Source organism: Pongo pygmaeus, chromosome 19 (assembly GCF_028885625.2).
Source record: "Pongo pygmaeus isolate AG05252 chromosome 19, NHGRI_mPonPyg2-v2.0_pri, whole genome shotgun sequence".
NCBI classification, from domain to species: domain Eukaryota; kingdom Metazoa; phylum Chordata; class Mammalia; order Primates; family Hominidae; genus Pongo; species Pongo pygmaeus.
The window spans coordinates 72996927-73022560 of NC_072392.2; the positions used below are offsets into that span (position 1 = coordinate 72996927).

The 25634-nt window shown below is 51.1% G+C and overlaps 2 protein-coding genes and 1 long non-coding RNA gene across 10 annotated transcripts; 1 reads left to right on the top strand and 2 right to left on the bottom strand.

The window, feature by feature from the left end:
• Nucleotides 1–328: 328 nt before the first annotated feature.
• Nucleotides 329–15405, bottom strand: GSDMB (gasdermin B). Its single transcript, XM_054457304.2, has 11 exons — nt 15166–15405; nt 12839–14358; nt 8032–8203; nt 5441–5609; nt 4647–4731; nt 3892–3930; nt 2682–2708; nt 1829–1989; nt 1565–1703; nt 1142–1212; nt 329–678 (listed from the first exon to the last, which is right to left on the bottom strand). Exons 2-11 carry the CDS (start codon nt 13071–13073, stop codon nt 523–525), a joined length of 1254 nt encoding a protein of 417 aa, XP_054313279.2. The 5' UTR covers nt 13074–14358; nt 15166–15405; the 3' UTR covers nt 329–522.
• Nucleotides 15406–16758: 1353 nt separating this feature from the next.
• On the bottom strand, nt 16759–23294 carry ORMDL3 (ORMDL sphingolipid biosynthesis regulator 3). 8 transcript variants are annotated; one of them, XM_063656871.1, is made up of 4 exons: nt 23162–23294; nt 19790–19937; nt 18826–18977; nt 16759–18398 (listed from the first exon to the last, which is right to left on the bottom strand). In XM_063656871.1, exons 2-4 carry the CDS (start codon nt 19913–19915, stop codon nt 18263–18265), a joined length of 414 nt encoding a protein of 137 aa, XP_063512941.1. In that variant the 5' UTR covers nt 19916–19937; nt 23162–23294; the 3' UTR covers nt 16759–18262. The 8 variants fall into 8 exon arrangements, with proteins under 8 accessions (XP_063512941.1, XP_054313283.1, XP_054313284.1 ...); XM_054457308.2 differs by having other exon boundaries at nt 19742–19937; XM_054457309.2 differs by having other exon boundaries at nt 19742–19932; nt 23162–23282.
• On the top strand, nt 22583–25030 carry LOC129017134 (uncharacterized). Its single transcript, XR_008495012.2, has 3 exons — nt 22583–22763; nt 23130–23492; nt 24785–25030. It is a non-coding gene; the product is annotated as an uncharacterized LOC129017134 (long non-coding RNA).
• The last annotated feature ends 604 nt before the right edge of the window (nt 25031–25634 follow it).

Here is a 25634-nt window from a genome sequence, read left to right on the forward strand (position 1 = left end):
GAGGCAGAGGTTGCAGTGAGCCGAGATCACGCCATTGCACTCCAGCCTAGGCAACAAGAGCAAAACTCTGTCTCAAAAATAAATAAATAAGTAAATAAATAAATAAAAGTCTGATGATAAAAACAGCAATCTCCTGTCTACCCCTCAGTCCCACACCTTCCAGCCTGCACTCCTTTCATTGCTTTCTAGCTTCCAAAGATGTGTTAAAGTTTCTTATCTGCTGCTGCATTCTTTTTATCCTTGTAGGTCTATACAAAGCTTTTCTATTGCCTTACTGTCATTTAGTGAGGCTTCAAAAGACAAAATTAACGTGCACAACCTGCCACTTTTAATCAGAAGTCCATGCATGAAATCCAGGCTGGTTTTGGATGTTAACATGGAGGGAATGGGATACATCAAAGAATGGTTGGCTGCTTGTCTTAAAGAGGTCCCGCTGGTGACAGGATGGTAGTGGCGATGGCAGTGAGGACAGACTGGTGAAGGGAGAACCCAGAGGCTTATGGGGAGAAAGGGCTTTTGTAGTTAGGAGGAGACAGAGGTAGGCCCCTCAGCCAGCTCCAGCAGGATAGAGACAACAACATACAGCGCACAGAGAATTCGTGCCTCAGGGCCATAGTCCTTGTCATGAGGACTGCTGGCCAGCAGCTCATCCCAGTTCTGCTCCATGATAGATTTCACCTGGAAGGAAACCCGCCAGATTGTAAGAGCTAGGAACAACGATATACCAGAAATGGCAAATATTTGGCCACACTCCTTGCTGCTGAGCCGATAGGAAGACGTAATAATCCATCATGGCACTCTTTCCTGCAGAGCCCGGAGAGCTTCATACTCTCTCAACACAGTGGCAGGCTCTGCTAGTCAATCTGCACAGGAACTCAAGATCACACCAGCTGCTGTCCTGGGACTAACCGATTTGCAACCCTCTCTTGCCCATAGATAAAAAACAGAGCTTAAAGAACCCACCACAAATTGTCCTGGCAACTCTCTGTCCAGGGACTTGTCACAAACCAGCTGCATGGATGTGAGCCAGCAGAAAACTATGGAATAAGAAGGGGCTGTACCCTGGGACTTCTGGGTCTCTTGAGAATATGGGCATTCCCTTCCACTATGACCCTATGGCCCTCAGCCCAGGCTGTCTCACCTGGTCCTTCAACAGAGGAAGGGTCCCCTTCTCCAGGGCCTCAGCCACAAGCTGCTGCTCTTCAGACAGCTCTGGGGGCAAAGAAAGAGAGTGGTAAAAAGGAGAGATACATGGTGGGACAGGGCCTCAGTGGCTGATCACATCCAGAACATGCATCATCAAAAGGTTCCAGAGAGCCCCTGGGAGTGCTAGATGACAGTTACTCCAAACGGGCCTCTGCTGTGACTCCTGGTTCCCTCTTGGCCTGCAGGAGTCACAGATGAGGAACCAGCCCCTCAATGCCTGGCCTGAGGAAGACATGAAGGGGTGCCCCCCACAAACTGTGGAGAGCAACGTGCAGCCCCTCCTCCCAAGATGTGACTCCCCACAGGCCTCTCTGCTCACACTTCCTCCACCCCAGCCTACAGCAAGAACCTTCCTCACCTAGCAGGGCATCCAGGAAGTCCAGAATGGCTTTTGCACGCACTTCTACCAAGACCCCAGCAGCATTAAAAAGGCTGCTTAGGAGAGGCTTGTCTGGGTCCTCCATGTGCAGCTCCCCGGAAATCAGGACCTCAGATACCTAGGGCCAGGAGGTGTGGGAGATGAGCAGCAGTCTCGCCATAGCAGATTATCCTCACTGTGCCAACTGCCGTCCCCTCTGGCTCCTCTCTCTCTCTGCCCCAAGGCTTTCTTAGGGTCCCTTACTCTTTGCTCTAGATCCTGCCGAGTCTCCTCCTTGCCGAGGCACTTAGCGAGGGAGTTTAGCACATCTTTTCTCTTCTCCTCCGTCAGGTCCTGGAGGACACTCTCCATGTCCTCCAACTTCTCCTTCATGTTTCTGGAATCCTCCGAACCCAAAGACTTTCCTGTAGAGGCAGCAATTGAGAACCTGGGCCACCCAGCCCAAAAGGCTTTATTTCTAAGGCTCTGTTATTTGTCTGACTGTCTTCTGGAGACCATCTCTTTGTATCTTCCCTTCTTCCAGTCTTTCCGTGTTAAAATTAAACATACTTCTTCCAAGATACCTACCATCATTGCCTCCCACTGACCCCACTTCCATCTTCCATCTCCCCAGCTCACCCCCAGTCTAGTCCCAACCCCAAATTCTTCTCCACCTCCCGGAAAAAAACAAAAACTTGGTTATTTGGCCCTTGCCATTCAAAGTGCAGTCCTCGGGCCACACTAGAAGTAATTAGGATTTGGAGAAAGTTAAAGCAGTGGTTCTCAACCTTGACTACATGAGAATCACCTGAGGAGTTATTACAAATCCTGATGTCCAGGCCACACCCCCACAATTAAGTCAGAGCTTCTGGAGACGGGACTCAGTCGTCACTAGTTTTAAAGTTTCCTGGTGTGATTTTGGGGTATAACCAATGAGAACCACTGTGTTTAGAGGAGACAGATGCAGCCTCCAGACTAAAGTTGAGACCTGCTAGGCAGTGCCCCCGCCCCCCTTCCTACCCACTCAGCTGACCCCACCTGAGCAGCAGTCTTGAGCCACATGGACTCAGGGTGGGTTGGTGCAGCCACCCTGAACACACTTGGCTATCACCCTTACCTAAACAGGATGAAGCACCATCCTTCTCTGCAGAGACAGGAAGAGTTATTTCAGAATCTTCAGATCACCTCCAGTCCCCTGCAGACTTCTCTTCCCAGTGATGGAAGTTTTTACTCTTGCAATCTGAGCCCTCACTGCTGGTGCCAGGGAGCCTGCATCCTCATCAGTGTGTGTCAATGGGAAAGCACTGTATTTGCAGACCCTTCCCACATCCTCAAAAACAGGCAGTCGTAGGACTGTGCCTAGATGATTGAGGAAGAAGCCAAGGCCCAGAAAGGGGGCAGCATACACTCAGTCGCTCCGCAAATTTGGGTCAGACTTCTCTATCCCTTTCCAAGCTCTCTTAGGCAGTACAACCCTGCTGGGATCAAGGGGAAAACCTAGAAATTCCAGAAGAAGCCACATAATTCAGAATCACAGGGACCTTCTAGTCTCACTCCTTTATTTTAAAGTCAGGAAAGGCTGGGCACGGTGGCTCACGCCTGTAATCCCAGCACTTTGGGAGGCTGCAGTGGGTGGATCACTTGAGGTCAGGAGTTTGAGAGCAGCCTGCCAACATATAGTGAAACCCTGTCTCTACTAAAAATACAAAAAAAAAAAAAAACAAAAAAACCTTAGCTTGGCGTGGTGGTGGGCACCTGTATTCCCAGCTACTTGGGAGGCTGAGGCAGGAGAATCGCTTGAACCCAGGAGGTAGAGGTTGCAGTGAGCCGAGATCACACCACTGCACTCCAGCCTGGGCGACAGAGCAAGACTCCGTCTCAAAAAATTAAATTAAATTAAATTAATATAAAGTCAGGAAAACTGTGACTTGGGAGGCTGTAGAGCTAGTGAGTGGCAGGGTGGGACTAGACCCTGAGACTGCCTGACTCCAGTCCAGGACCCTTTTCACAGCCAGTGCTGTCATGCTGGAACTGGCCAAGTCATTTAATTGTGCTTCCTAGGCCAACAAGCCTTCAGGGAGGGCTGTAAGCTCAGGATCCAGCTGACTGCCAGCACAAAGTTGTCCTAGGAGCAGCCTGGAAACCCTAGTCCAATGTACAATCCAGACTCCTCAACAGGCTAATTTTTCTCCTGCGCTTGCCATGGTTCCCACCTGTGGGTGCGTCTTATCACATCCTTGGACCTAACCACTCTATAATTCCATTTTTAAAAATAGTGTCTTTGCCCATCCTGAAATGACGAACAGGAAGCCCAGCAGCTCACTCACCTTCTGGAAAGGATTTTGTTTTGCCCCTGAAATGAATATCTAAACCAGCACCAAAAAGGGAGGAAAAAACAAGTTATTGGAGAGACCTGTTCTCACTCTGTAAGTTCCCTTTCTCCAGTCCCTCTCAATCCCTATACCAGCCTCCAATCAAAAAAAAAAAAGACAACTGTTCTTTTTTTTTTTTTTTTTTTTTGAGATGGAGTTTTGCTCTTGTTGCCTAGGCTGGAGTGCAATGGTGAGATCTTGGCTCACTGCAACCTCCGCTTCGCAGGTCCAAGCAATTCTCCTGCCTCAGCCTCCCAAGTAGCTGGGATTACAGGCGCACACCACCACACCCGGCTAATGTTTACATTTTTAGTAGAGACAGGGTTTCACCATGTTGGCTAGGCTGGTCTTGAACTCCTGATCTCAGGTGATCCACCCACCTTGGCCTCCCAAAGTGCTGGGATTACAGGCGTGAGCCACCACGCCCAGACAGAAAAGACAATTATTCTATTTGGAGACTGGCAGAGGAGTTAACAACTCTTATGTCATGTTCAGGCAAATCCTGGGTCAGCGGGTCCAGGTCTCCAGGTCAGAGCATGGAGCCTCAGTCCTTCCTAGTGCTGAACCCACCCTTTTCCCCTGGACCCCTCCCCAACCTCCAAGCTCACCAGCCACCCACCCTAGGCTGACAGAGCCTGGTTGAATCCCACCCCCCACCTCACTGGTGTGTTTAGGGCCCCCCATCCTGTTCTCCATCAGCCTTTGCTTACTCATCATCTCCTTGTTGGGGAAGACAAGCTGCTTTACTCGATAGCTCAGGACCCGATTTGCGGGGATGGTCACTTCCCTATGGCCCTAGAAAAAGGAGCTCACATTGACGGATCCCCAGGTGTTTTTACATCATTATCTTGCCTGATCTCCCCAACAATCCTGTGAGGCAGTCATTCGTATCCCCATTTTATAGATGAGAAAACTGAGACTCTGAGAGGTCAGCAGGTGAGCCAGTCTCACAGCTAAAAACAGTGGCAGGGCTGAAATTTGAACCCACGTCTGATGCCAAAACTCATCTTGTTGCCACTGTTCATTCAACAAATGTTTACTGAGGAGCTGCTTTGTTCTAGGCACCGTGGCTCCTGTCCTCCTACCTCCTAGAAAGGAGACAGACAATAAACAAGCAAAACTACACCTGTGTAATGATGAACCATGGGAAATGTACAAAGAAAATGAAGGCTGGGTGCATGGCTCACACCTGTAATCCCAGCACTTTGGGTGGCCGAGGTGGGTGGATTGCTTGAGCCCAGGAGTTTGAGACCAGCCTGGACAACACAGCAAGACCTCATCTCTATTTAAAAAAGAAAGAAAGAAAATGCAAATGAAAAGAGGGCATCGCTAGAGAGTAACAAGGGAAGGACTGGGCAATGCCACCCACCCTTTCTTGGGGCAAGGTGGCCAAGAGCAGCAGGGCTGCTCGGAGTGAAGGAAGAGTCTAAGGCTGGCATCGCCTTGACCTGCGGGGCATGGGCCAACACTGGCCTCCACAGTCCCTGCCTCCCAGGATCCTAACCTTGTGTTTATAGCTGAGACGGCCCTGAGAGATCTGGCTCCAAAATTTATATTGCCGGTTGCTTTTCAGGGTTTCCTCCTTTACCGTCTCCAGAGTTTCTGTCACCAGATACAGGTTTTCTCTCGTATTAATTGATCGGAATGAAAAGGGTAGTTCCCTCTTCAGCTTCCTGGAGAGAGTGGAGACAGATGAGAGTTGAGGATCTCAGGGCCTTACCTCCCACTGACTCTTCTCCCCCTCCGTGAGCCAGCTCCTATTTAAGATTAATCGCTTCTGAGACTGGAAAACCAAGGAACACAGCACCCCATCGCAGTTCACTTTACCCACCTCGGGGTGGAGGTAGGGGTGGGGTACAAAGTAGGGCGAGAGGCCAGGTACGGTGGCTATCACCTGTAATCCTAGCATTTTGGGAGGCTGAGGTGAGTGGATCACCAGGCACACATCTGTAATCCCAGCTACTCAGGAGGCTGAGACAGGAGAATCTCTTGAACCCAGGAGGCGGAGGTTGCAGTGAGCCAAGACTGCACCATTGCACTCCAGCCTGGGCAACACAGCAAGACTCCACCTCAAAATAAATAAATAAAAACAAAGTGGGGCAAGAATTCACTAGCATTTATGGAAGATTACAATGTGCCAGCTGTGAGACACGCTTTTCCACTTAACCTTCACAATCCTATGATGGTAGGCAGAATTACATCCACTTTCCACGTAAAGATACTGAGGCTTAGTGACAGGTTGTGAATGATCCAAGGTCACACAGCTAGTAAGTGTACAGCTGGGATTTAAACCCTGGTCAGTGTAAGTCCAAAGAGAGTGCCCTTCCCATGACACTGAGATAGGCATCTGTGAAGCCCAAGACACCCTCTTCTCTGACAAGGGGCTCCAGCTCCTTGCGCTGGTCCCTGGAGCCAGCTGCATCACCTGCCCTTAGGCTCATGAAGCATCTGATTCCATTCCCACTGGGTGAAACTCATGTTGAGACCTAAAACGGTCTGATGGAGTTTCTATTTGCAATCAAAAGGCCCTCAAGGAAGACATGGGTCCCTGCCTCTGATGACTTTCCCCTACCTATCCAGTGCCCCACCCCACATATAGATACCAATACCCTCACCTGACAAACAAGCATTCTATAATAGAAAACACCGAGCTCTCTTAGAACAATTCTGAAGGCCTCTCCCCAGCAATACTGTGGTAGGGAGGGGTAATTCAAAGGACCAGTAAAATTTTATTGTAAGCCTTTGTTTTTAATTTATTAATAAAAAAGGGTGGCCTGGGCATGGTGGCTCACACCTGTAATCCCAGCACTTTGGGAGGCCAAGGCAGGTGGATCACCTGAGGTCAGAAGTTCGAGACCAGATCTCTCTCCAAAAAACCCTGACCAACAGGGTGAATGAAACCCTGTCTCTACTAAAAATACAAAAATTAGCTAGGCGTGGTGGTGGGCAACTGTAGGCCCAGCTCCTCGGGAGGTTGAGGCAGAAAAATCTCTTGAATCCAGGAGGCAGAGGTTGCAGTGAGCCAAGAATGTGCCATTGCACTCCAGCCTGGGCAACAAAAGTGAAACTCCATCTCAAAAAAAAAAAAAAAAAAAAAAGGAAAAGGAAAAGAAAAAAGGTACCCGCTCCACTCAAGGAGAGCAAGGCCAGGAAAACTGTGGGTCATCATCCCCTGAGCTACTCCTCAATCTCCAACAATCCCAGCTGAGGAAAACAACAACACAGCTATTGCTGAGGGGATGGCTAGTGATGTCCTCTTGAATTGGAAGCACCTGCCCACCAGCTACCAGCACCTCTGTGGCATTGAATCGGTACCACCCTGCTGGGGTGGGGTGGCTGCACTCTGTGCAGGAAATGTCCTCCAAGGTGTTCTTTGCTTTCCTTGTGCTTCACTTCAGCTCTCTTTCACTCAGTACCTACTGTGTGCTTGGGGTCAATACAGAGAAGTTAGTAAAGTCAGTCCCTTGTCACAAGTTGCTTCCAGTCCAGTGGGAAAGACGAACATGGAAGCCACTGGCTTGCCCACATGGCAGAGGGAAACAAGCACAAAATACTGATGTGGGCAGCTCAGTGCAAGAGAGCAGAGGAGAGCAAAGGATAGTGCCTCTTAAACCACCAGGTTTGGAGGCGGAGGTTGCAGTGAGCCGAGATCGCGCCATTGCACTCTAGCCTGGCCGACAGAGAGAGACTCCGTCTCAAAAAAAACAAAACAAAACAAAAAACAAAAACAAACAAAAAAACAACCAGGTTTGTCCAAGTCAGAGGAATTAACCATCCTGGCGGACAGCAGGGATATGAGTGAATTGGGGGTATCAGAAGGCTTCCTGGAGGCTGCTCCTGGGTGAATGAGAAGGCTTTCTGGAGGCAGAGAAGAGGAAGGCGTGCTTGCGTAAAGGGGCGGGCTGAGGGAATCCTGGAAGTAGAGAGTGAGAGGCTGCCCTGGAGAGCCAGTCCTCCACAAAGCTCATGAAAAGCAGGGAAAAGAAAAAGAAAAAGAAATAAATTTTAAAAAGAGCCGGTCTGCCACCCTTGAATCCCTTGGTGCCCAAGATGGGCTTCTTCCCCTCCTTCCCTGCTGCCCAGCTCCAACCTCACCTGTTTTCAAGGGTAGCCAGATACTGCTGGGATATCCGGTTCTCAGATATCTTGATGTTCTGATGGTGGAAGCCCTGGAAGCTGCCTGAAATTGTTATTTCTTTGAGTAATGTCACTATCAACTCTCCCTTTGAGTCTACATTATCCAGAATTTGAAACTCAGCGTTTTGACCTGGAAAGAGAATGGTAAAGGTCACTCTGGAGCGGACCCCCAAAAGATCTCTCTCCAAAAAACCCTCCCTGGGGCAGCCCCATCCTGGGCTCCATGCCACCATCCCCCTCCCTTCTGAGGGAGTGCCCCAGCTGTGGCTGTCCAGGAAATGCTGTTCTCACCAGAAGCACAGTTATCTTGGGGTCACAGGATCCCAGATTTGAGCCCACTCCTCCACCTTCTTACCACATGACCTTGGGTAAGTCACTTAACCTCTTTGAATCTGTTTCTTCATCTACAGTAAGAGAATATTACTAATGTCTAGTTCCTATATTTAGGGAAATTAAGGCCAGGCGCAGTGGTTCATGCCTGTAATCCCAGAACTTTGGGAGGCTGTGGCAGGCAGATCACTTGAGGTCAGGAGTTCGAGACCAGCCTGGCCAATATGGTGAAACCCCGTCTCTACTAAAAAATACAAAAATTAGCTAGACCTGGTGGTGTGTGCCTGTAATCACAGCTACTTGAAAGGCTGAGACACGAGAATCGCTTGAACCCAGGAGGCAGAGGTTGCAGTGAGCTGAGATCATCACACCACTGCACTCCAGCCTGGAGGAGAGAGTGAGACTCTGCCTCTCTGCCTTGAAACAAAACAAAACAAGAAAAAGAAAAGGAAAGGAAAAGAAAAGAAATGAAGAAATTAAAGATAATGATGCAGTTAAGCACTTAACCAAGTGCGGGGCATACATTCTAACTGCTTGATAATTGTAAGCCAGTCTTGTAGGCTGAAACGAGACAGAGAAAAGTAAAGCTAAAGAAGTAGGAGCCCCAGCCAATTGGGAAATAAAAATTAAGCAGTTCTGGGTGGGCACGGTGGGGTGGCTCACGCCTGTAATCCCAGCACTTTGGGAGGCTGAGGCGGGTAGATCACTTGAGGTCAGGAGTTCAAGACCAACCTGGCCAACATGGTGAAACCCCATCTCTACCAAATTAGTCGGGGGTGGTGGCACGTGCCTATAATTCCAGCTACTTGGGAGGCTGAGGCAGGAGAATCGCTTGAACCTGGGAAGCAGAGGCGAAGATTGCAGTGAGCCAAGATCAAGCCACTGCACTCCAGCCTGGGCAACAGCGAGACTCCATCTCCAAAAAAAGCAGTTCTGTCACTGTTGTTTGTATGAACCACACAAGTATGAAGTGAGGCAACCCTGGAAAGTCACCCACATGCGTGGACTCTGCCCTGATTGATCAGGCACTAATAAGGGCCTTGGTTCTGAGTCAGTTGCCGCCCCGGGGTTCGTGGAAGATGCGGACATGCTGAAGGGGCTGCGTGCCTTTGTCTCCAACCTCCCAGATGGGAACCTACAGGGGAGAGAGCGCTCCCACTGCTAGGTTTTGGAGCCAGGGCTGGATTTCCAAAGACAAATCCATTTTGGAACTGGTGGAAATGTGACAGAATTAGAAACAGTGCCTGAAATCACTATTTGTGTGTACATGAGACACTAATGTCTTAGGGACCATTTGCTTCTCGAGCAGTGTAAAAGAAAAGAAAAATATCAGAGAGAAAAAGAAAAATAAAAACTATGTGCACAAAGAGTACTATATGAAGAAGAGGAAAAAGAGTAACTTCTGGTAGAGAAACCTGACAAACATTACCCCAGCCAAGTGATCAAGGTCAACATCAACAGTGATAGATCATGTTGATAGTACGTACCCCTGATGTGATGTAATAGGAATGGTACTTTACCTCTGTGGTCTTCCTCCCCGAGACCCAGAACCCAGTCTAACCATGAGAAAAAACATCAGCCAAATTCCAACAGAGGGACATTCTGCAGCATCCCTGACCAGTACTGCTCAGAACTGCCAAGATTATCCCAAACAGGTAAAGTCTGAGAAACTGTCACAGCCAAGAGGAGCCTAAAGAGACATGACAACTAAATGTAATGTAGGATCCTGGATGGGATTCTGGAATAGAAAAAGGACACTAGGTCAAAACTAAGATAACATGGGCTGGGTGCAGTGGCTCACGCCTGTAATCCCAGCACTTTGGGAGGCCAAGGCGGGCGGATCACCTGAGGTCAGGAATTCAAGACCAGCCTGGTCAACATGGTGAAACCTCGTCTCTACTAAAAATACAAAAAATTTGCCAGGTGTGGTGGCAGGCGCCTATAATCCCAGCTACTCGGGAGGCTGAGGCAGGAGAACCACTTGAACCTAGAGGTGGAGGCTGCAGTGAGCCGAGATCACGCCACTGCTCTCCAGCCTGGGCAACAGAGCGACACTCCATCTCAAAAAAAAAAAAAAAAGTTAATATGAATAAAGTATGGACTTTAATAACAAACACAAAATCCTATGGACTTTAATAACAAACAAAAAATCCTATGCACACTTTTTTTTTTTTTTTTTTTTTTTGAGACGGAGTCTTGCTTTGTCGCCAGGCTGGAGTGCAGTGGTATAATCATGGCTCACTGTGCAACCTCCACCTCCCAGGTTCAAGCAATTCTCCTGCTTCAGCCTCCTGAGTAGCTGGGATTACAGGCATGCAACATCACGCCCAGCTAATTTTTGTATTTTTAGTAAAGACAGGGTTTTGCCATGTTGGCCAGGCTGGTCTCGAACTCCTGACCTCAAGTGATCCGCCCGCCTCAGCCTCCCAAAGTGCTGGGATTACAGGCATGTGCCATCACGCCCAGCTAATTTTTGTATTTTTAGTAGAGACAGGGTTTCGCCATGTTGGCCAGGCTGGACTTGAACTCCTGACCTCAAGTGATCCACCCGCCTCGGTCTCCCAAAGTGCTGGGATTACAGGCGTGAGCCACTGTGCCCAGCCCTATGCACACTTTAACTGTACCATCAGCATTATACAGTTACAAAATAACCCATTTAAATAGGGAGCAGACCAAGCTAAAAATCAATTCAAATTACCAATTCCCATCATTGTAAGGATTTTCTTTTTTAAGTTTGGTTTCACCTCTGCCTCCGAATTTTGTATGAACACAGATGAGCTTTTCCTTAAAGGAAGTTGACTGACTTAGTCAATTTTTTTTTCCAGACTTACACTTTGCCCTGTCCCTGGGGAGTAATATTATTGTGGCAAAACATCCTAGTTCTGGGTTAAAGTATTTTTCCATTTTCAGTGAATTGATCATTTGGCAAACTGATTTTTTTTTTTTGAGAGCTGGCTTTTAGCAAATTGGCTCTTGGCAATTTACTTTCCAGAGAATTGACTCAGTCTTTGAAAGATGCGAATCTGAAATTTCTCCAAAAGCCCCTTGCTTGCTTAACGAAACTCTGCTTGTGGAAAGGTCCACCACCTCCAAGTAATCTGGGTACTGCTCTTGGTCACTTAAAGCAGTTCCTGGCACATTGTAATACTCTAAAACTGCTCAGGGCTGTTAGAGCTCTTTTCCATCTCTTGGCGTGAGACCTCATAAAAAGAAATGGACTGTATCAGAGAGGTCTGAGCTATGAACTCCTTGCCATTTTTCATATTATGAAATATTTTTTCACATTATGAGATATAATGAACTCCTCACCATATTCCAGTGTAGGCTCCAAGTGAGAGTTCAATACTTAACCCTGGGGCTTCTGAAACCCAAGTACCCCAGGAATAACTGAGATCAGAGGCAGGGGGTTGGAATAATTGACTCTTCCATAAATTCCCTCAATACCTTAGGGATTTCTGCTCATCAGCAACTTCCCTTTCAGTTTTGATAGCCAGGGAACATGAAAAGATAATAAGAATCACCACCACGACCACCAGATGATGGAAGATAACTTTTATTGGGTGCTCCTTTTGTGGCAGGCACTGTGATAAGTGATTCACATAATTTGTTCTCATTTAATTTTTTTTTTTTTTTTTTTTTTGAGACACAGGCTTGCTCTGTCTCCCAGGCTGGAGTGCAGTGGCACGATCTCGGCTCACTGCAACCTGCGCCTCCCGGGTTCAAGCAATTCTCCTGCCTCAGCCTCCTGAGTAGCCAGGACTACAGGCACATGCCACCATGCCTGGCTAATTTTTTGTATTTTTTTTTTTAAGTAGAGACGGGGTTTCACCGTGTTAGCCAAGATGGTCTCGATCTCCTGACCTCGTGATCCGCCCACCTCGGCCTCCCAAAGTGCTGGGATTACAGGAGTGAGCCACCGCACCCATCCCTCATTTGATTCTTACAATAGTCCTCTAGAGTTGACACAGGAGGAAACTGAAACTTAGAGCAATAAAACAACTTGTCCAAAGGTCACCCAGCTGATAAGAGGCAGAGCCAGGCTTTGAAACCAGGTGCTTCCAGCCCTAAAGCCTGCATCCTTTCTTAACCAGTAAGCAAACTGCCCTCATTTACTTATTCTTTTAAATGATAAACACATGAGAAGAGCTCCGCTGAATTAAAAGCAGATTATTTTACAAGGCAAAAAAATGTAAAAGGAAGACCATTTAGGAATGGTTTCCAATGGAAATAAATCTCCACTTCTCCCACTCTCCTCCCACCATGTAGCTCTTCCGTGAATTTCTTAAATTAAGGTGTGTGGATGTGTACAAACAAATTCCACAGTTTCACTGTTGATTGGTTGATTTGGTTGATAACAATGGGGAATTGAGAAGGAGATGCAGTACAAACGGTCAAGTCCTCCTGGCTGGCCACCTGTCATCTACCTTATACTGACCTTGGAGCCCAGAATCCAGTTCATCGAACCACTTGTCCCCATCTGTGTCCAGAATGTCCATCAGGGTGAGGCCTGTTGTGTAGTGCCGGCATCCAAAGAAAGTTCTCTTCTCCCCCACCAGATGGAAGCAGCGGAATCTATCAGCATCAACGAGGCTTCTAACGGCAATCATATCCCCTCCAGAATCCATCTCCTTAACTACAATTCTTGTGATTTCCTCAAATACACTGAACATTGTGCCTGGACCAACTCAGAAACAGAAGCCAATTTCAGTTTTTGGGAGGAGGGTATTGGTTCAAGTATTTAAATCTTCCACATTTGGCAGCCTGAGGTGTCAGGCCTCTGAGCCCAAGCTAAGCCATCATATTCCCTGTGACCTGCATGTATACATCCAGAGGGCCTGAAGCAACTGAAGATCCACAAAAGAAGTGAAAATAGCCTTAACTGATGAGCCTTAACACAACTTCCACCATTGTGATTTGTTCCTGCCCCACCCTAACTGATACGATATAGTCTCTCCCCGCCCTTAAGAAGGTACTTTGTAATATTTCTCCACCCTTGAGAATGTACTTTGTAAGCCTATCCCAAACCTATAAGAACTAATGATAATCCCACCACCCTTTGCTGACTCCTTTTTTGGACTCAGCCTGCCTGCACCCAGCCTTGTTGCTCACATAAAGCCCATTTCGTGGACTCTCTTCACATGGATGCACGTGACATGAGGTGAAGGAAGAGCCAAAGGTTCCAGGACAACCAGTACCCGGAATGATTTGCCTGCCTTACTGCTAGAATGTGAGGCAGCCATGACTCACTAAAGAGGGCTAAACATCACAGATCCCAGATTCTCCTCTGCCCCTCATGGTACCCATCTGGAGGAAAAAAGTAGCAGCTATTGCCCCAAATAGAGAAAGTGAGACCCATTTTCTACATCTCCCACAGCAGAGTTGCCCCCTTGTTCCAAGGGGCCTGAGGGATGGAAAGGCAGGCCCACCATGCCCCAGCCGGACTAGCCCCAATGTTGATGAACAGAGGAACCAGGGAGGGATGACGGGCACGGTTGCCAAACTTCACATTACTAACCTCAACTCGTCGTTTCTTCCCTTGGTTCTGATTCTTGGGCTCCCTGCCTTGCTGTATTCTGCAAGGCAATTGGATGGGTGCCTCCCTACCAACAATTTCCCAATGAGGTGGTGGTAAATTGGCCTCAGAAGAAACAAAAGCTTCCTGGGATCCACTTCCCCATCCTACCTTTGGCCACCTTCCCCTGTATCCCTTCTGCCCGGCACAGGCACTTATCCACTCACTGCTTCCTCGCTGTCTCTGCCCCCATCATGGTGGTTGACTCCCAATTCACTACCAACCTGGGAATTCTAGGTATCTGGAAAGACAGTGCCCAGGAACCACAGGCTCATCTCAAGTGGTACCCACCTCCTCTCTGACCTCAGCTGTTCACCAGAAATGGAAGTTGTGAGAATCCCCACAGATCTCTGCACAGTTCCTGGTCTCTGAATCTCAGGAAGCTAAAATAATGAAATTGAAAGTTGTCCAGGTGCGGAACTTCCTGGACGGGTGGGTAGGGCTGGGTGCCCCACCTCCCAAGCCTTTAGATAAGCCACCTTATAACTGAGCTGGAGGCAGATTACGGAGTCTTGCTCTGTCGCCCAGGCTGGAGTGCAGTGGTGCGATCTCAGCTCACTGCAAGCTCCGCCTCCCAGGTTCTCGCCATTCTCCTGCCTCAGCCTCCCGAGTAGCTGGGACTACAGGTGCCCGCCACCACGCCCAGCTAATTTTTTTGTGTGTGTTTTTTAGTAGAGACGGGGTTTCACCATGTTAGCCAGGATGGTCTCAATCTCCTGACCTTGTGATCCGCCCACCTCGGCCTCTCAAAAGTGCTGGGATTACAGGCGTGAACCACCACGCCCGGCCAGAACCCCTTCTTCTTCTTGTACCCAAGGAGTGGGTAGGAGATCCTGGTATGTATTCTAGGTGAGTGTGGGCCAGACAATGGTGCACACCGCAGCACCCGGGGCCATGCAATCCAGTGTGTTTGGAATAGAGAAATGGAATGTGAGTAGGTATCAAGTGCCAGCAGGCAATGGCTGTGTCTGTGCCAGGGACATGAGGACCGTAACCCAGCAGAACCAGCTGCCCAAATGCCATGCGATGGTCAACACTGAAGACCCAGGACAACAGCAGCTAACACCTGGAGGGAAAAGGGTGGGCCTGTAAGGAGCACTCAGCCTCCCTCCCCATCCCGTGCTCCTGTGTACACTCTCAAGGAGATGCTGGTCTTCCTTATCTGGATGCCACCTGGCTTCTCCACCTACCTCCTTTTCCAGGGAGAGGCCTCTGACCTCACCCATGTCCTCTCTCAGAGATAACCAACCGGGTGAGCCCAGCCTGTCTTCCGGCCTCTGCATGCCTCAGTTCTGAAACATTTGAAGGGATGACAGGCCAGGCGTGGTGGCTCACGCCTGGAATCCCAACACTTTTGGAGGCCGAGGCAGGCAGATCACTTGAGGCCAGGAGTTCAAGACCAGCCTGGCCAACATGGCGAAACCCCGTCTCTACCAAAAAAAAAAAAAACACAAAAAATTAGCCAGATGTTTTGGCACACACCTATAATCCCAGCTACTCGGGAGGCTGAGGCATGAGAATTGCTTGAACCTGGGAGGCAGAGGTTGCAGTGAGCCAAGATGGCACCACTGCACTCCAGCCTGGGCAACACAGCAAGACTCAGTCTCAAAAAAATAAATAAATAAATAGACGACAGTGGTGGTAGTAACAATTACAATTATGATAATATAGCTACCATATATTGAGTATTTACTATATGCCAGGCACTGTGCTAATGCTCACAACAGCGCTAAGAGGCATTATCCTTACACAACAGTGGAATAAACTGAAGCTCAGAGAAGTTGACACAGCAACATGACTAATAAGTGGCAAAGCTGGGATTTGAACCCAGATCGTTGTTGATGTCCTCCAGCACCTCACCCTGACTATACTCTCGCAGGCTGGTGAAAGCAACCAGGGCACCCCTGCTCCCAGGAGTGAAAGCAGTGGCTATATTTCTCTTTCCAATACTGTGTGGGCTCTACTGGGAGAGGGGTGGTGGCTGGACTTCGGCAAATATCCCACACTCCCTGACACTCACTCCAAGGGTGCTGTGGTTGACCGGGGCCAGAGACCCCAGGGTGCTGGGGCAGCTCCTCCCTTCTATCTGGGACTTTGTGCCTCTCCTGGGAATAGCAGCTGATACTCCCCAGAACACACTGGAAGGTCAGTTCCCTCATGAGGTAAGGATTCCTTGCTATAGGACTCCTCTCTCTCCTAGCCATGTTGGCCTCAGAAAGTCCCCAGAACCTCTTCCCCTGCCACTCAGGCTTATGGTGGGAAGAGGAAGTATGAAAAGTCCCCTCCACTGAAAGGCCAGAAGGAAACGCAGCGCTCCCAGGGGAGAGGTGACTGGGGAAAGGCCTTGGGGAGAGAAGTGAGAAACTGGAGAAGGGCTGGAGATTCACCGGGAAGGACTGGGCACCACTTGGGACCCTGGCTCCATGTGTAAACCATTGCTGGACTGGCCCCCTCCCTGGCCATGGCACAGGTCACCCCAGCCTCTGGGGCCAAGGCGCAAGACCTGTCAGAGAACAGCCAGGCAAAAGCACAGAGAATTTTGCTCTCTGACTACCGCTGCCGCCGCCAGTTGCCTCACAGCCCCCTTGGGGGATTTCCCTGCTGAAGCCGGCAGAAAGCCCAGCAGTAAGCCCCACAGTCCCAGCGCCCCTCCGCCACCGTCAGAGCTGCACGGATGCCCCACCAGCACATCAGCGGGCTGCACGGATGCCCCACCAGCACATCAGCCCACACCCCTGCCCCCTCCCCTCAGCCTTCCAGGAAGTGGAGGCCAGACACAGGGAAACAGAAACATGTTGCCCTTTTATTTGCGTTTCTCAGAATACTGTACAAAGGGAGTAAAAATCCTATTCACACTTTGCTTAGAAAGATTTTAAGGTGAAAGTTCCCTATGATACATGGGGTGGGAGATGCAGGGTCAGGAGGGAGAAAACAGGCCCAGTGACCTCTCCTGTTCCCTCGGACCCCTGGAAGAGGACACAGGGACCCATACCTTTTCAAAATTAACACTGCCCCTACTCCGGCTGGGGAGGGAAGGCTCCAGCCCAGGCTCAGGCTCCCGGCCTCACTTTCTTCTCTGCAGGCTGAGACAGTGCCTACAGGCCACGCCTTGCTCCTTCCTCTGTGCTGCTTGAGGAGGGATCCTACAGGACTCTCACCACAGACCCCACGTGGGGTGGCCTCACAGTGCCACATGTGCCTGCCACATGAGAGGCCCTGCCCAGTGCCAGTCTGCATGAGGAAGTTAAGGGGTGAGGGCTTGCAGAGGACCACAGCACCCATCGTTTCTGTCACAGCTTCCCCGTACCCCCACAGGAATCAGGGCCAAGTTGGACCTGTGCTTACAATGATTCATGGGCCTTTTCCCCACCTGTCCACCCAACAGCCAACCCAGGAGTTAAACCCACAGCAGCCTCCCTCCCCTATTACTATCACATTCTGTGGGTAAATTAACCCTCCAAGCCTGCTTCCCTCCCTGCGCACATCCCAAAGGAGATTGGGTCTAGCTTCTGTCCCTACCCCTCCCTCCCTTACACCAGTCCTCTGCTGCTATGTGGCCCCATTCTTCTAAGTCTCGACTCACTAGCCCCACTACAGCTCCCCAACCTCCACCAGGCCAGGATGGCAGCAGCCCTGGCCCCCTCACCTCTGGGACCAAGCCATCTACACTCTACCCCATCTTCCCCCACCTGACCCTCCCCACTCCCAACCAGGACCCAGGGTGGGTTGCAGGGAAGCTGCTAAAAGCCTGGGACTTGGATTAGACAGCTTTCTACCCAGAAGGGCAAAGCCCCATCCAACACTTGCTTCCATACACAAAAGCACACACTGCGTGGCATCGAAAAAACCTAGGAATCACAGTGAAACAATCCAGAAGCCGTACCGCCCTCTGCTCCCTACGCAGGGGTTAAAGTGCTTTGGCTGCCTGAGGGCAAACAAGTGAGCAGGGGCTTTTCCCCTGGCCTCCTGTCGCAACTGCGTGGTCCATGTTCAGCCCAGGAGCCCAGCCCATTCCATGACCACCTCCATGGAGTCTCTATTCAAAAAGCAAAAGGAAAAGATCAAAAAATTCAGAAAAGGTCAGAGCCCGGGGGGCCTACCCCAACCCCACTACAAGCTACTCCAAGTTGGCTACTGGGGGAAGCGAGGGGGGAAACTAGGCCCAGAGGCTCAACCCCCATATCTGGCAGTGTCCAGAGGCTTCTTCTTTCTGTCTTCAGTGTCGCAGCACATGCCTTTTACCCTACCCCTCCCCTGCCACCCTGGGCAGGGGAAGGGGCTGCACTCTCAGTATTTATTGATTCCAAAAATCCGGACTCCGTGGAGCTGGGGCAGCTTGGGGATGAGCACGCTCATCAGGGACACGGTGTTGAGTACAAAATGGATCTGGTCGTACTTAGTGTAGAAGCTGGTGAGGAAGTACCTGGGAGGGGAAGGGTGAGGAGAGATAAAAAAGACTGCTGGGAGGACCCCTTCCTCCCTCACTTCCTGGGTGGGGAAAGGCAGAATCCTGACAGCTAAGGAGTTACAGAAGAGGTCCCCAGACCAGAGTAAGAAGCAAGAGCTCTCAGGCTAAAGAGGCCCCTCCCGGCCCAGCGCCGCCCCCACCTCCCAGCTTCACCCCAAGCCTGTAGGCCTATCTCACTAGCAGGAAGGAAGCTCCAATGGAGGAAAGATGGGGCCAGGGAGGTCCAAAGCCTGAGCCCAGTGTAAAGACCCAGGAATATTCCAGCTTCCTCTGTTCATCCCTACACCAGGAGCCACGGCAGGGTTAAAAAGCATGGCTGGGCCCTGGGGTCCTCCAGGCCTTGCCCTGCCTGCTGGTGTCTTTCTGTAGCCCAGGCACTCACAGCACGATGGGTGTGATGGTCAAGAACTTCCGAGAGGCCGTGAACTGGACCCCATAATCCATCTGCTCCCAGTGGGTTAGCAGCCTCGCCTTGCCCTGGTCCGGGGTCTCAAAGGGTGTCCCCTTCACCGTGTGCAGGAAGATATACATGCCCTGGAGGAAGAAGTCTTTGTTAGAGGATAACAGGGAAAAGGGAAAAGGCCCCCCTGCCCAGCTCCTCCACCCAGTCACAGACACAAGTAACTCCCAGTGATCTGGAGCCTCCCTCTGCTGGGCAGGGGGATATGGGCTGGAGGTCAGGATGGAGCAGCTGGGAGTATGGCAGGAGAAGAACAAGGGGACTCCCTGGGGGACGGGCTAGGCCTGGTATGAGAATGCACGGTGGGAGTTGGCCACAAGACAGGCACCGAGATGCTACCCCTCCAGGCCACTCATAGCCCCCTGTGCCTGTTGGGAGGAGGCAAGCGATGGGACTAAGCCCTGCTTACCCGCCAAAGAGTGCAAGGTAGCAAGTGGTGAGGGAGCAGAGAAGGGCAAAAGTGGAAGACGGTGCGAGAAGCTAACTTGAGAAAGGGGCATTTCTGTATCAGCCTAGGCACCAGGACTCCCGGGTCCTGGGAACTCTCTGGAGCCCTTTGTTCAGCTCTCAGGAGCACATCTTCCAGGCCAACGGCCACCCCACCCTAGAGATGTGGAAAAATCTGCAGATTTGATTCCTGTCATGGTACACAGGGCAGGAACCCAGAAGCAGGAGCAAGGCAGAGAGGTAAGGGCTAGGCCTGGGCTCTGGAGGCAGCTGTTGTCAGTACATCACCCTGACATCTGGGCCAGGCCCGACAGGCTCCTCCTATCCCTCAGCCCTGCCAAAGAGCAGCCCACGGGGCAGGGGCAGGGGCAGGCAGCAGGCAGGCTCTCACCATGTTGTGAATGAGGTTGGTGAGGGTCCAGACGACAGGGACACTCACAAAGGGGATGCTCAGCAGCACGACGTGGAGGAGACCGATGGCCAGCACGTAGGAGAGCCAGATGCCACGGCTGTTCATCACCCGCGTGTTGGGGTTCACCTCACTGTGTGCTGTGCCCACATTCATCCTGCTGCCCCTCTCCGCTGTTCTGCAAACAAGCAGCACAGGTCAGACAGGTCACACTGCTTTCCCTGCCCCCTCTCACCCTCGGATCCCGCGGGGAGGCAGGCCCTTGTTTCCCTGAGAACTCCAGGCAGTTCCACTCTTTTGATTCTCAAGCATGGAAAGTGGAAAAAGTCCATGTGGACTTAGCTGTACTCATTCCCTGCTGCTGGGCTGGGATAAACAACAGGCTGCCCCATGCATCATCCCATTGGGACAGGGCCCTAGCAGGGCATCGGAGGACAGGTCACCAAGAGGCATGCAGCCCCAGGGCAGAGAAGTCAAGGCCCATCCCCCAGCCTCACCCCCTATGGCACTCCCATGAGGACCCTCTGCCGACAAAGCCCCAGGGAGAGAATTCTCACTCAGCACAACGCCTGCTGGACTGTGTCTCACTGAGGGCCTAATGTGGGACATCTACTCTTAAGCTCTTCCCATCAGGAGGGAAAGGAAGTGAGGCCTGTGGGTACAGGCAGCAGTGGATGAACTATTTTGAGGTCACTGTATCCACTCACCTCCTCTAATTTTTTCAATTCTGGATCTCCCCAAACCCCAACTTAGGAGGACTGATCAGGTAGAAAGAGGGAAGTGGGGAGGGAGGAAGAAAGGAGAAAACAACAGACTAGGGACAACCTTTGCCCAGACCTGGAAGGCACCCCTCCTGGGTGACACAAAACAACCCATCCGGATGTTTTCTCCATTTGGCAGCCACTCAGGCCAACCCTTGTGATGCCACCCACTCCACTGCCAAACCACCAGGGCCCTTTTCCCCACAAGAGAGGCGAGGATAGAGAACGTGGCCAACACCTATAACTCCCATAGAGAGCTGGAATCCACTTCAACATATGTCTCCCAAGGGCACAGACTCGAACCTGTGGCCTCCCTCCTGCCCCCGTTCTTCTCTGTCCTGCCCGTCCTCATCTCAGTCTCCCCTCAGCACCATGCCTTCCCCTGCCCAGCACCAATGGGAGGAGTCCTGCAGCAGGAGGAACCAGGAGGTGGCGGCAACCCACAGTGAGCAGAGGGAAGTAGAGAAGGAAGGGGTGGAATGATCTGCCCCTTGTCCAGAGTTTGGCTGTCCCCAGATCCCTTAGGGCCCTGTGACCAGGAGAAAGTGGAGACAGATGGCACCTGTGTACTGGCTCACCTCCCTATCTGAGATAGGGTCCTGCTTGCTAAAGACCGTAAGGTCATCACCATGGTAACAGCCCTATCTTTCCTGGGAATGCAGAAAACAGTCCCAGATGGAGATATTCTAGAAGTACCCAGAAGGCCACCTCCCTCACGCCCCTGCAGCAACCCCCTCAGACCCAGATGCTATCTATCTCTGACTAGGATCCTAGCCAAACCTGCACAGGAACCTGAATCCTCAGGGGCCAGTTCTTCACTTCCAGGATAACAGGAGCAAATTTCCTCTTCTCAGACAGCTCCAAGCTTAGAGACCTCAGAGAAAATGTGACCCACAACACACCATCCCAACAAGCAAACACCCGTGCGCCAGCCTGGGGCGCACTCTGATTGAAGTGATGCTCCTGGGACCCATCAGCGCAGCCCATTAGGCTGGATAATTGAGCCTAACAGAAATTCAAGGATCTAGAAAGCCAGAGCTGGCTCAGACTATTTATCTTCCCAGGGCCTTGGGGCTTCAGTTACTCTAGCAGCCCCTGGGACAGCTACTACGCAAAAGCCTCCACCTGAGAGGGGAGGGCGGCATGTGGCTGACAAGTGAGGGCTCTGAAGGACTTACCTCTGACTAAGGAGAGAGAAAGAGCTTCCCAAGTCTGACCTGAAACTGCCACCCCATCACCTCTCTGTAACCCGCACCTACAGGGGTGCTGTTATAGAAAGCCCACCAACCCTTCCTAGTATTTGTCCAGGACTGCCAAAAGCCTTGGGGAATCCCAGATCACAGGACCCCATACGCCTTTCTGGCTTTCACAGGGCAGCCAACAAAACTTGATGAGCCTGGGAAAAGCCTAGACCTAGGTCCTAGCCGACACCCTCAGAAGCTTCTTCCTGAAGCCTAAACACTAGGTGCCCTGAGAGCAGGAAACCACCAGAGACCCCTGAAAAAGAAGAGATCAATAAACTAACAAAAAGACTGGCAACGAGGAAACACTCTTGAGATTTTCGTGTGACTATGGATACATATCACTTCTATTAGTAAAACAACCAACTGGCCCCTCCCCTAGATGGGGAGAAACAGAGAGAAGAGGCTGGCAGAGGTCGACTAGGTCTACAGGAGTTGAGCTGAAAACTTCTGCTGCCATAGCTGGCAGGTGGCTGCTTAGTGCTGGGCCCTGATGTGGTTTCATAACTTGCCTCAAACCAGAGGCTGCAGCAACTCTGTTCTGTTAACCACTTTTTTGCTGGTAGCTCTTTCCCCCTCCTTCCCTCCCCATCCCCTTGGCTCCACATACAAATATCCGGGCCCAGCCAGTATGCCAGACACTCAAGCCAAGGCTGAGCACCACCAGGGCAGCCACCAGGTGAGCCCTTCCCATTCCCTCCCCCAGGAAAGAGCAGCCCTCACAACAGCAAACCTCCTGTCTTCTGGAAGAGGAGCACAAAACATCCAGGCCTGGATGGGGACCCCAACGGGGAGTCCGGGGCAGCACGTCACAATGCCATGTCCATTCCGCCTACCCCCCAAGCTGCAGGACCACAGCTGATAACCTCTCAACTTTGGCCCAGCCACCCCGACTGGGGGAGGGCGGTAGGAGCGGAAAGCTAGTGTCCAGGCGAACCCGCACTAAGCACAGGAGAGGAGGAGCGAAGAGGCGGAGTCCTCACTGTTGTTGGGGTTTTCTGAGTGAGACCTCGGGCGCGGGGCCGGGGGGAGGGGTCCCGCTCTGTTCCCCAGCCTGGGTCTTCGCACTCGGAACCCGGCCCGGTCCGGGACCCCACAGCCATCTCCACGCGTTCACCCAGCCCTGGAGGCAGCCAAACGTTTATCCCCGAAGCCGAGCCGCTCCCCGCCTCCCACCCCTAGCCGAGGCGCTCCTCCCGACGTTCCACCCCCGGCCTCCCGCTCGCACTTTATTCCTTGGCCACCTCCCCTTCCGATGCACCCCCTCGGCTGATGCACTCCCTCCACCCCCCAATCCCTCTGCCCCCGTCTCTCCAGCCTGGGGCGCCTCCCCAGTAGCCCCCACCTTCTCTCCCGCCCCTCCCCTAGCCCTGAGGCCTCTTGGTTCCGTCCGGGCTCACCGTGTGGGGCCGGAGATCAACGGCCCGGGAACGGTTCCCGGGAGCGGGGGCCGCTGCTGCTCCAGCAGCTGTAACAACCCGCTGCTGCAGTCTCCCCGCTGGCAGCTTCGGCCGAATCAGCGCTCCGCGCCGGCCCCCGTACGTCACCGCCCCGCGCCGGCACACCCGACGCCTCCTGGGAGTTGTAGTTTCTTCCGCTGGCTCCGGGCCGGCCCGCCGGACGCCTCCTAGGAGTTGTAGTTTTTCCCGGGCTCCGTTTCCGGCCTCTTCGGGGACGCACGGTTGGAAGTTGTACCGTGACGTGATGGTCAGATCGGATGATAGAATTTTGGTGCGTAACAATTCCAACTTTTGCTTCTGTGCCTTTCAAGTGTATTTTATCTGTGCCCCAGTTTTGCAGATGAGGAGACTCGGACTTGTAAGTAACTTTCTGTAGGTCTTTGCTGGGTCCTAGACTGGATCGAAACCCAGATATTCTGACCCCAAGTGCAGGGTTTTTCCACCGCACCTGGCTGCCTCCGCCCTGGCCCCAGATTGGCTCCTCCAGAAACAGACTAGCCCGGCCCTTTGCCCTGCTGGGCCCTCCTGGGAGAGCGCTTTTCAGAACATTGGCTGAGATGAGGGTCTGGAGGGCCCAGAACGGAGCCTGCCTTCTCCTTCTCAGTCACGCTTGGCCCAGGCTGCCCCGCACCGGGCCACATCCTTGGCCGCCCCGCACCTGACGTGAGAAAAGGCTACGTATCATAGATTCCTTGATCAGTAGTAAGGAGCCTGCGTTTCTGTCTCAGGTCAGCTTGTGTGGCTTTGAATGAGAGGCTCTGGTCTGCAGTTTTCACATCTGCATCGTCTAAAGGCAAGGGCACAGACTTTACTGCCTGGTAGACGTGGAGTAGGCCCTCCTTTATTGGCAGTGTGACCCTGGGCAAATTACTTGTCTTAATCTCCAATTCCACACCTGTGAAACCCCACCTCCGAGGTTGTGGGAACCCAAAAGAATGTATGTAAAGCACCTGTTGCATTGTAGGAATCTACTTAATATTACTGTAGGAGGTTGAACTAAATGGCTCTTGAGGTCTCCTCGGTCACTTCCATTCTCCATGTCACCAAGAGGTCTTGTCTGGGTAGTTTCAACTCCTTACCCAGCTTCTTTCTAAGTCCACTCTATGCAGGGCAGGGCTGGAATAGCAAGATCAGATGATGTCATGGCATGCCAACCTGACTCTGAATGGCAGTTCATGGCACCCTGAACTGAAAGTGAGGGAACAGGAAGGAAAAGCTAGCCCAGGGAAACTGGGGAGCACTTCACTCGGACTACACCTACCCTTCCTTCCCCAGGGGGCTGCCAGGAAACAGTTGTCACATAGCTGGAGTGGGACCCCCAGAGGCACTTAGTGGTCACCAGGCAGGTGGGTATTTGAACCACCCAGATCAGAACAGGCAGCTTCTTCAATATTTCCAGGGCCAGTGGCCCCAAAAGGGCTCATCCCAAGATCGAAATAATCATCCGAGGCTGAAATAGCTCTGCCTATGTCCTATGGAAGTTTCTCCTGGTTTGTGGAGGTGCCTTTCCTTATAGTCATCTTTCTGCAGACATAAGCAAACCCAGTGTTGTTCTTTTCACAGAAACCTCCCCAGCATTAAGGCAAGAAAGGTGTCTGTTTTTTCCGAAGTGTGCCTGCTTGACTCCTTTGATTTTTCTCTGGGATTCTTCATCCTCCATCAAGTTGATCGAGCCCTCTGGATCTTGGTCAGTTTCCTGACATCTCTATGAAGTTCAGTGACCCAGACTGAGTCCACGTCTCAAATAAGGTTCTGACTAATGCAGAGTCTAACAGAAAGATTACTGAACATGTCATGCACTATTAATAACTCCTGTTATCAAAGATTTTTTTTCACAATAGGAATGAACAGAGTTCTGACTCACTCTAGGTTTGTGGTAAATTGCAGATCACTTTCTGCTTTATTTAGCCGGAGTCCCTGTCATCATCTTTCTCCTTCTCTAACTCTTTGCCTTCATAACTATCATGTCTTCCTCAAACGTTCTTCAGCTGTGAATAGCCCTAAGCACTATTCAGAGTGAGTGACAGCTCTCTTATTTGGTGCTGGGGGACATATAAACCCTTGGACAAACAATTGTCACTGTGTGCCAAGAAGCTGAAAAATTCTTCATGCCTCAGAGCCATAATTACACTTCTGGTAGCATATTCTAAGGAAGTCATCCCATGTACAGGAAAAGCTGCAATGTGTCAGGATGTTCATTCCAGCAATATTTATAGTAGTGAAAAACTGAAAGCAACCAAATGCCCAAGAAAAAAATTACAGTATATCCACTGGATGGAATAGTATGAAGCCATTTAGGACAGACTGAAAACCCTGTGGCAGTATGGGGAAATGTTTGCTAAGTTATATGAAAAGATAAGGACACAAAATAGCATAAGATACATTCCCCAGGGATATAGTCAGCAAAGTCTAG